Here is an 11,368-nt window from a genome sequence, read left to right as displayed (position 1 = left end):
ATTGTGGATTTGGTCCATGATTTTGCGTTTATTATTTTTTGCTGTAGTTTAGGTGGTTATGATTATTTCTTTCCTGGTGTGTGTAGTAAGTAACACTTTAGATTTAACCTACATTTGTGTCATTAAAACCAGTTATGATCATTGACAGTATAATTAACTGTTTTATCAAGAATTATAGTCCAACTCAGTGAATAACCTTGCTTCCCCTACTATGCTATGGATGAGGATCAGACATTGTGAAGCAGGGATTTAAACGGAGACATAAGGATGAGTAAAAAAAAAGAAAAAAACAACTGAAAAAAAAAAAACATATTCAATCATTTATTATACATCCTGCCAGAATTTGCAGCACACTCCACAAACGTCAGGATAGCAGCAGCCGCAGCAGATGCGCCACTTCATGTCACGCTTCTGTCTGGGAAGTCTATGTGGCATCTGTGTGAAAGACAAGAGTCATGAGAAGAAGTTCATCTCCAACATGGTCACTCCAATGTGATTACACCATGTTAATTGCCTTGCCTTAAATGCATTCAGTAAATTGAACATACCATCCCTGAGTCCACTGGTATCTCTTGTTGTTCTGCAGCTGGATTGTCATCACCCACTGCCTCCTCCAGCTCTTGTATCCGATAGTGACGAAATAAAATCTTAGTATGTAGGTAAGACATTCATGACTAATAATCAAAGAGTCAGGTTCTCACCTCAGTAAATTTGGCAGCACTCTCCTGAATTCAAATAAAGGCGAGCACTACCTTTGAGAGAGTAAAATGCGCTTGTACTTCTACTGACATGAGATGTTGTTTCCTCATACCTTATATCTCTTTTTGATTCCAGGAAGAGTCTCACATTCCAGTATTACGCAAGTGTGTCTTTGTGCAACTTCAAACCACCTTCAACCTTTTTCCTGGTTGACTTAAAAGGTCAGCTCCATCATACAATATAATTTGCAGTCTTTGTGGCAAATTGTCCCTTTTTTTCCACACAGATGCCTTACAACAGAAGTGTGACTGTCTGTGGACTGTGCTGCAAATTCTGAAGATTCCTGCTCTAACAACAATTCACTATTCAATAGTTATGACTGTTGTATTGAAACTCATTTAACAGGATTCTGGTCACGCTGTAGTTATCGTGTGCTCACAGATATGGCTGTATTAGCCACATATTTCTAGGGCGTATTATCAATAAATGTTAATGGTTAATTAATACAATCCACACATTTTCTTTCCAAGTTTGGCTAAACATTGATAGTGGTGTTTGTCTCTGTGATAGGCTGGTGCTTTACCCAGGTTGTACCATGCCTCTTGCTTAATGTCAGATCGGGTCATCCCGAGCCACACAAACAGCGCATGGCAATGTTTGTGAAGGTTATCACTAAACAAAACAAGTGATGGGAAGAAGGGGGTTTTGAATATTTCACAAGATATTTGGAAAAAAAAGTTAAACATTAACCATATGCATCATATGCATCCATTTTTTCATGGCCCCTTTCTTTTTTCTTTAAATCTTACGTGAATACATTCAAATTGAATGTTGCTCAGCATATGTACTTAAATATATATATTTAAGTAGTATATGCCCAATATACTGGGTATAAAAAAATGCTTGCAGTGCGTAACCTTCGGTGGTTTTTGTTGTCATAATTCCGCCCGTTTAGCCTTTGTAAAAAGAAATGGTGTAATGTTGTTGTATGCTGCATCTTTATATGGAAATGGGCTTTGTTAAGCAATACTATCACACCTAACTAAGGGAGTGTTTGTGTGTATACAGGGGCAGTGCAGGGGGCCGGCATGGGCAAGAGGCATTTATCCCGTCAAACTGCTGAATGACCAGGTTTTTTGACCAGTAGAATTCATATTTGAAGATTTTCTTCTTTGTGTTTTTGTATATAAATTAATGAATGTGGGGATGTCACTGTGCCACGTAAAATGTTGAAATGATTGAAATATAGAGTCATGTGAAGAGGACAGGTTATTTGATTAATAAAATGTATCAATCATATAACCTGTAATCTAATAAATGTACCTGTTCCGCTAATAAGCATTTAATGCTTATTAGCGGAACAGGTACATGAGCTGGAGGAGGCAGTGAGCTACGAGAATCCAGCTGAAGCAGAGATGGAGACATCAGTAGAAAGAAAAAGTTCACAGAGAGATTGCGGATAAGACAAGACAATCAGGATGATTAACCCGGCTCATACGTCCTGCCTCTCACAGATACCATATAACATCAGAGGAGAAGTGGCATTTGAATTTGTTGTGCTCATTTATCTTTAATATCACAATTTCAATATCAGTGGATTTGGTTAGAGCTGCAACTAACGATAATTTTCGTAATCGATTAATCTGTCGATTATTTTCTCGATTAATTAGTTGGTCCATGAAAATGTTAAAAAAAGTTGATCAGTGTTTGTCAAAGCTGGAAATGATGATGTTCTCGAATGTCTTGTTTTGTTCACAAACCAAAATGATTCAGTTCTAATGATTTCTTGGATGGATGGAGCAAAGATACCAAGAAAATATTGACATTTAAGAAGCTAAAACAATCAGAAATCATGTTTTAATCATGAAAAAAGCTTCAAACCGATTGTCAAAATAGTTGGTGATTAATTTAGTAATCGATTAATAATCGATTTATCGATTAATCGTTTCAGCTCTAGATTTGGTCATGTCATAAAGTATTCTGTGACTGCATCAACACATGAAGACACTTCTATATCATATAATCAAAATGAGTGTTTGAGATAGAAGCTGATGTGTTACTACAGAACATGCATTATATTTGTATACAGTCAATAACACATACTGTGAGCTCAGGAGGTAACATCCTTCACTGACCACTAACAAACACCACTATCAGAGGGATTTAATTTTCCAAGGGTGGTCTTTTGTCCACATGCTAACCAGGCCCAGCTCAGCTCTGCTGTGCTTCACTCATCATCCAATCAAGTACAGGGAGGTATGGCATCCAGCCATGATGGTATGCATGCCATTGTGTTACTTTCAGCACGGCTGGATTGCACCTCACAAGTATAATAATCACAGAGGTCAAATAAATGGGCCGGTGTTAATTCAGAGAAGAAATGATTAGGGAACACACACTTTCAGATGGACTCTAGAGAAACAGCACACAGAATGGTCAACATAAGTCAAGTCATGCAAGTGACAAGCAGAACAATGGCAAACCTGTGGTGTAAGCTTGTAAGATTAGGATTTAATTAGACGCATACACACAGAAGTGTATGTAAATGCCAAAACGTGCACACTGGATCACACTCACACATGCACAGACTACCAGTCTGGAGCCTGGCGGAGTCCTGCTCTGATCCCACACTCATGCAGCCTTGCAGGGGGCTGAACGTGGTGCCAGGCCTGCCTCACGCCCAGACGGATGCCCGTTGTACGCCCCCTGTACGCCCCCATACCAGCAGTGCTGCTGCCAAACCACACAGGGAGATAGTAAATGAGAGCAGAGGCCTCTGTTCAGTTTCCTCACACACAGAAACGGTGTGGTTTCTTTTCTCTGACTCATACCCACGCACACATACAACGCAGGCAGTCAGCCATTAGAGGCCTGTTCATCTGTGAACTCTTGTATTCTAGCTCTGCAAATCCTCAAGTTTAATTTTTTCTTGTGTGTATATTCTAAAGTGCTCTGGTGGTAAACTGCAAAATCCATGATGCTGTTCTTGGTTGAATAGTAGACAGTTTTATCTAGAATTGTAGATCTGAATGAGAGGTTATTAAGACCAGAAAATTGCAATATACTGTATATTCAGACCATGCAATTGTAAAAGTTAAATCGTAGGACTGATGAGAAGCATCATTCGGTTGCAGATTCATATTCTGTGAAAAGCTTGTCAAGTCAAGGAGGTTACGTGTTGGCTGATTTTTTTCTGTTGGTTTTACTGTGATGACTCAAAAAGTAACCAATAGAATTGGATAACATTTTATGTCCCAATGAAGAAACTGTTAGACTTTGGTGGTATGGATTCAGGAATTTACATAAAAACAAACAACTAACCAGATAAGAGAGTGTACGGACACTGTGGGAAACAAAAAGGCCTTGGGGAGATCTGCACTCTCCAGGTGCTTTCTCTCATTGAATTTGGTCAAATGTGTAATTTTAAATGTGCATTATGAGTACATTTGATTGGACAATATGACAGTCTGTGCAGTTTGGAATAAAATATGAATATATCAACCAAATTTAAATGGAACGCCATCTGTCAAATGTCAAACCTAAAATGTCAACGTTATAATGACGCTTCAGGAAAGAGCCACAACAAATGAAGGCCATCAGCCAACTGCTCTACATTAGAGAAGTTTAGATTACACAACGCTATACGGAGGCCAGATGCTGCTCCGGGACTGAAGAGTTCATACATACGGCACATTGTTGCCAGCAATATCTCACTTGCCTGCAACTGCTGCAGTCTGTCAACCAACAGATTAGTCATCACTTGCTACAGTTTATCACTTAAACCAGCAACAGCAGCGCAGAGTGTGAACCAGAGGTTCCACCGCAGGTCACACTCCACGGCAAAGGCTGGGAGCCATTCTCACACATGCACACACACAATCAAGGCTGAGAACCACTGTCACGGGGTCAAGACCTCCAGTACAGCGGAGTTGATTAAACACATTTCTACAACCCACACACACTGCCCAATAAAATCCAATAATCAGGCTAAGGGATGATGATTGCCTTTCACTCACAGGGAGCATCGCTGGCTCCAATCTTCCCAGAGAGTGTAGCACCAGCACCAGCACCAGCGAGTAAGACTATGATATACAACACCCCACTGCATGGCTCCACTTCCACCTATACTCGCCTTAGGGAAGCAATCAGCCTGGCTTCTTGTTTGTACATGCATATGTGTATGAATGAATATTTCCTCCACAGACCCTTCACTTGGAGGCAAAGGTTGCTTCTGAAGCATGGCACTGCATAATCCAGTTCTAAATGAAGGCCAATGGGGGAGATAAACATTCCAGGAGAATGAGACCCTCCTTTACCCCCTACTGTTCTCATGCCTACTTAAAATCTGCTTACCCACAATGCAACACTTGGCTCAATTGAGTGAGCCCCCCTGTGCCGGAAGCAGTTTTGTGCCGCTGCAGAAAATCATATCCCCTAACCTGAAAGCCACAAGTGTCAGCTATGGCTCAGATACAACCCTACTGGGCCCTCGCTGAGCATATTATATCCAATTCAACTGGTCTTAATATACTTTAATAGGACCTGCTTTCGATTTATTCTCCCTTGAAACCGGTTGTAACACGGCTACTAGGCACATATAAAAAATCAAATGAATGGCGCAGGGCTGCCAGGGACTCCAGAGAGGGAGAAGAAAAATATCCTTGTGGATTTGTCCTCAGCAGCTGGCTCTTGAGCCCAATATAATGGTTGTGCCCATATAGCTTTCAGAGCACCGGTAAGAGGAAATATTTGCCCAGTCTGTAATGTGTTTAAGGTGCACAGTATGATTCAGTTTGGGTCATTAAGTGCTTGCGTGCCACATCCTGAGTGAAAGGACAGAGCTGCTCAACCTATATTCCCTTAAGGTGAACAGGGACAATGGCTTTGTGTTGTTTGGATATCAGTGGAAGAAAAAAAGCCAGGTATTTTAGAGGAGCAGAGTGTTAATCAAACCTAAAAAAAAAAAAATACTTACAGCACCCAGAGGAAACACCACATTGGTTGGGTATAGAAATCTGTTCCATGTAATGAATGGTGTTAAAAAAAAAAAAAGGAGAAAAAAGAACCCTACTGCACCTGCTGTTATAGACCTAACCACTGAATCACTACCACAGCAATATGACTCATAAATATTCCCCAATTTGTCATCCCAGAGTGAAATAAAGTCCAACACAGCATGATGATATTAATACCCAAGGTGAACATTACAATCGTGAATGTTTTTACCTTCCCGTCGAGCAGGTGAGGCGGATGTGGCGCTGCTTCACGACTGTGATCAACATCCAGGGCATAGTTGGCAGTGCAATCCCAGAGCAGCTCAAATGTTTCTGCAGCAAAGCAAATACATGTCATGGACAATTAGCTTTTATTGAGGGACATATTTATTTTGGGGATTAGCTTGGTACCAGGGCAACTCCAAATGACACCAAAATCAGCATGGCGAGTTGACTTTGGATTGCATTGTTGCAATTAGGAGCGAGTTTAGTAATAAAAGTCAGCCATTAATGCAGGACTGTACACACATCATGATGGCAAACATATGGCGAACTTGTTCATAATATTAACATCTACTTGTCCTTTGATACAACTGTGTTCCTGCATTGCACTTTCCCTTGCCAAACACAATGACTAAACCGTAGGTATGTTAATAAGTCCAGATTTCCCACAATTCAAGGCAAATTAAGGCCTATTATACATTATTAAAAATAGCAACAACAAAAAAATACAACATTTATTATCCCAGGCAATCTTATTTCCCACTAATTTCATAACAACCGTTTTTGCCCTGTACATTGAAGCAAACATGTCACACTCACTGTAGACTACAGCATGCAAATGTAGTGCAGAGGTTCATGAAACTCCCTTCTTATCCTCTTACTGTCATGTGAGGTACATAGTGTTTACAATAGATGCACTTACGTGCTGCTCCAGAAGCACAGACTGCTATCACTGATCTATGGAGTTTCAAGCCCACTGGGTCGTTTCCTGTTAGTGGTTTCACTTGTTGTGCCTTTGAAGCAGCCTTTAATAATAGGACCCAACAGAACTAATGAAAATGCTCTCTGTCAGATTAAAAGGGAGCTTCAGTCTCAGCCACCTAACCACATTCAGCACAAACATTAAAACACACACACACACACAGTGGCATCCGTGCACACACAGACACACAGAAGTGGTTTACACAGGGAGGACCATTCCTTCTGATGTGCGGATGACTGCTAAACCTCTTAACAACACTAAGAATACCACCAGTGTCCCGTTTCTCACAACAGCAGGGAAAAAAATGAGGGGATTGATGTCAGAGGGTAAAGGTGAGGGGAAATAAACAAACCTATTCCCCTGAAATTTGCAGTACGATTCTTTTTTTTCCTTTTTTTAAACCACATTTATTTGCCATTGTAGACACCACAATGTGTGCTTTAGTGGTGGTCTTGTGCTTAATGAATCCACTTCAGTGCAGTTCCTCTCCGTAAGCCTTAAGGTTTAATCCCCCAGTCTGGAGCAGTGATAGTCTGGCCCAGGGGATGACATCTGTGAATCGTTCATTAACTTGTAACCAGCAGCAGATGTCTTTAAAAACAACTTGCTACATCTACGCCTTATTTTTGTTCCCTACAGTCAGCTTTGCTTTGCTTCATTTACTGGTAAACCTGGCTGATCGTTGGCGCCAACTGTGAAATGTTCAGGATTATTTGGAAATATTGTGACCGCCATTCTACTGTGGATGACGATTACAAGTGAAAATTCTGCATTTAACCAAATGGCATAGAATATTACAATATTAATCCCCCACAAGGGGAAAATTACTCGTGTTAGAGGAGCAAAGGAATGATAGATGAATAAACAATAAAAGACAATAAAACATATTTTAGTATTTTGCACGAGGAACAAGTCTTAGAGGTGGCTAACTAAAAGTGTCAAAAGTCAAGGTTATTTTGCAATATTGCACCAAAAAATAAATGTAGTTTTATAGTTTTAATAAGTTTTATTTTTTAAAACAATTAACGAGTTGTGTGTATCCGCCAAAGAAACTAGTACCGAACAAACTTGATAGTTACAGGTCTAAGAACATTCAGATCTACATAACATGACACGTTTTTATCTTTAGGATATGCATATGTGTATATTCACGAAGAATAACGCTTATATGCATTATCCTCCCTGTGCTCTTTTTTTTTTTTGTACAACACTGTATTTATTATGTACAAAATGCCTTTTGCAGATTCACATATCAGAAAACTACGGTGGCCGACAGGGGAAAACGCACTGCAAACCCCAAAACACCAGCAAATAAGAAAACGCCAGCAAGTAAGAAAACGCAAACTTATTTGCTGCCGTTTTCTTACTTGTTGGCGTTTTGGGGTTTGCAGTGCGTTTGCCCCTGTCGGCCACCGTAGAAAACAAATAAGCTACAACTAAACACGTGATTTAAACCTCTCCACAGAACGAACGTTTCCACGTAATACTGCTGCTGGTTACATATAAACTATATAGATTAACAATGCTATGTTTTCTTTAATGGCTGCTGAAGCTTAAACTGGTTTGTGTTGGAACAAACCGACCCCAGCTTCATTTATCTATTTAAACGTCCCTGCTCCTTCACTATGCTAACGGCTAACACAAACCCACTGTGCCCCTCTCTGCTCTCACAACAACAGAAATAACGCAATAAAATATTATATTAAACTGTTCGTGTTGAACAAACAGAGAGAGAGACTGTTGTAATTAAGAAAACTAATCTCACCAGGGTTCACGGATATTTTTTTTCCTACCTGTGCTCATTAACTGCAATGATGTCCCTCGCTGACGTCACAGCCACACCACAGCGGGAGGGTATCCTACCACTTGACCCTCGTCTTCCATCCATCTTCTACCCCTTTATCCTCCAAATGAGGGTCGAGGGGGGCGCTGTGTCCTTGTAATTTAATTTAATTGTAGACGTAGTTCACAACAGTGTAGGTTGATGGCGCCCAACAGTCAGCGTAATCAGTAATTATTATGAACACCTGTGACGCGGAGTGATACCACAGTGATCCACTCTCGTCCAATCAAATTAACTTCCGACGACAAACTCGTCGGAACTAACTGATGTACAACCTTCTTTTTAATATTTTGTTCCTGGGCTTCATATTTTTAACTAAAAGAAATATTTATTTTGGTAAAAATCGAATCAACATATCTAATGTTGTATTTTACAAACTCATTGTAAGCTACTAGCATACATATTGTTCATATGTACCAGAATTGTTAATTTAAGATGTATTCAGATGCAGTTTTTGACTTTGTAGAAAGTTTTAAAAGTTTGGGACTGTGAAAATCAATGTGTTCTTTGTATAAAATATGGCGTGAAAGATGTTCAGGGACTGAAAACTGCTGAGTATTTGGCCTCGAGATACATTGTTTTAACATGGACATTTTCCCTAAGGAAATAATAACGTGTGTGATTTCGAGGTTAAGCGCAGGAAGACTGTGGTCTTGTGTCTCTCAGGATGATAAATATGCAATTTATCTGTTAACTCTGCATCCATAAGCTGTCTGACAGATTTTAATCCTTTCTCCTTTAGGACAGAGATTATACAGTTTGGATCTTGGGCTAAATTAGCCGTGACTTTGAATTAAAACATAGTCTCTTAACCCATGTTTTTTACAAGCGGGTTTGTGATGTTTTGAGGTCCATAAACATGAATAAGTTCAACACGCATTACATGAAGAGAAGAGATGATTGAATGCGTGTGTGTGTGTGTATGTGTGTGTGATGAAAGACAAGCTTCACCACCAAATACATTACATGTTAGGGCATTACAGTATGATGGTGGAAGTGAACGAGCCACCAACAAAATGCACTGGATTTGAGCATTCATGAGGCTGCGTCATAGCAAATTACAAGCCCTTTAACAGTGCTGTCATGCTGTTAAAGCCCAATCGAGCGTATCCAATCCTTTGGCTGTGTGCAGAACTTATGTCATGCAGGGTTTCATGATGGCTTTCACAAATGTTTACAATCATGCACTTGAAGTGAGACAAGAAAACCCGGCAGTTTTCTGGGTTTCTCCACATATATTATAACCATAGACAATAACGAAGGCTCCATCGTACAGTCACATGAAGTGTATTTTAATAAAACACAATGTACACATATGCAGTCCTATGACCATACATTTGCTGGATCCTAATTATTAAACCTAGAATATGTCAAAGCATAATTATCTTTGTCTTTTTGTCGTCTTCTTTAAAACACTGAAATCAGTAGATGAGGTCAAATGAATGTAATACAACACTTTGCATGACATCAGACGGAAACCTTTTCCACGTGGTGAAGATATGCATATAAGAAACTCAAAGAATATTTCCGCATATAAGAGTAACAGTATGAGGCAAAAAATTCTCACTGAACAAAAAAAAAAGTACAAAATAGAATTAATAAATAAATCAAATATATACCATATAAATGAAATAGCTATGTTGCGGCTATGTTTATTATTTGTTTTTAATCATTTTAATCTGTAGCTTGGTATTACAACCATATTTTTTTTTTTAATCTCTAAAACATTTAGAATGGTGAACAAGTCAATACTGAAAATACAGTAATAAGCTTTCATAATCAGATAAACTATGTACACAAGTCTGTCGCCATGCTAGTCAAACAACTAAATTTCTTCTTTTTTTTATCCACACTATACAGTTAGAGCATAAAGCGGTCTGAACGTAAACAGTTTGTGCTGAGAATAAAATACTTTGCAACTATGCATGGTAATTTCATTAATATTACTCTCAAAAATGTACATAACATAAAGGCCACACATGGGAACACTTGGTCTCCATTTAGAGGGGAGGTGAGGGTAGCTTTGACATAAATATAGGAACAAAACAAAAAAAAAAGTCTCTTTCAGTTCAAGATGCCATTTTCTGGTCCATCGGCATCGTTTGCTTCAGCTGAATCTCTTCTGCCTCTTCACTCTCCATCTCTTCTTCCGTCCTCCTTGGTTCAACCCCCTCCCCGTCGATCCAACCCGAGAGCAGTTTTGGCTTTTCCGGACTCCCTCACTTTTCCCACTCCTGAGCACCTCTCTCCACCAAGCTCTCCCATCTCCATAGTCTCTGGCTGCCCGTCGGTCTTCCGCCACGTCGGGAAGATTAATGACATTATATTAATGAGGGAAATGAGTTCAGTAATGTCAACTGTAAAGTCCACAAGGCAAAGCAAGGGGTTTGGGCTGGGGGAACAGAGTCACCTAGCTGTTCACTGAAGGAGGGGAGAAGCAGCAGGAGGCAGAGACATGAAGCAAGTATTTAGTGTGGTGATGCTGACATTCTACATGAGACATATATTGTTGTAGAGTCATGGCTGGGTCCTGGTTGGCATGGGTGTGGGGGTTGGGGAAGGAGTGAGAGGCAGGTGGGACTCGTCGTCGGTCGGAATATGGGTGCAGCAGCGGCTAGCAGCTTCGCGTTGGTTCTTTGTTTCAGTTTCAGTCCTCACTGGCTGGAGCGCGCAGAGGCCAAGTGGTCACTGTGCTGGTTCTGGGCACGAAACCTCAGCCTTTGCTTGTTCTTCTTCTTTGGATCTTTGGGTCGGTGCTTCCCTGAGCCACCTGGGAATGAAAGAGGGGGGAAATAAAGGAATGGTTATTACTATTAGTATGCACTCTGTTTACTCAGTACAAAAGGT

General features: G+C 40.1%; 1 protein-coding gene across 3 annotated transcripts in view; it reads right to left on the bottom strand.

Annotated features, from left to right (window-relative positions):
- Positions 1-11,175: 11,175 nt before the first annotated feature.
- rspo2 (R-spondin 2) overlaps positions 11,176-11,368 on the bottom strand; it is a gene marked incomplete at both ends in the record, with an annotated part of 56,277 nt that continues 56,084 nt past the window's right edge. For 2 of the 3 annotated variants that reach the window (XM_083896135.1, XM_083896133.1), the window contains one exon: positions 11,176-11,291. In XM_083896135.1, coding sequence (XP_083752261.1) covers positions 11,176-11,291 — 116 coding nt within the window. The remainder of the gene's footprint in view (positions 11,292-11,368) is intronic. The other variant, XM_083896134.1, reaches the window with a different exon arrangement.

Source organism: Microchirus variegatus (assembly GCF_963457635.1).
Source record: "Microchirus variegatus genome assembly, chromosome: 1".
Lineage (NCBI taxonomy): Eukaryota > Metazoa > Chordata > Actinopteri > Pleuronectiformes > Soleidae > Microchirus > Microchirus variegatus.
The sequence above is the reverse complement of the archived record's forward strand: the minus strand, read 5'-3'. Positions and strand labels throughout refer to the sequence as shown.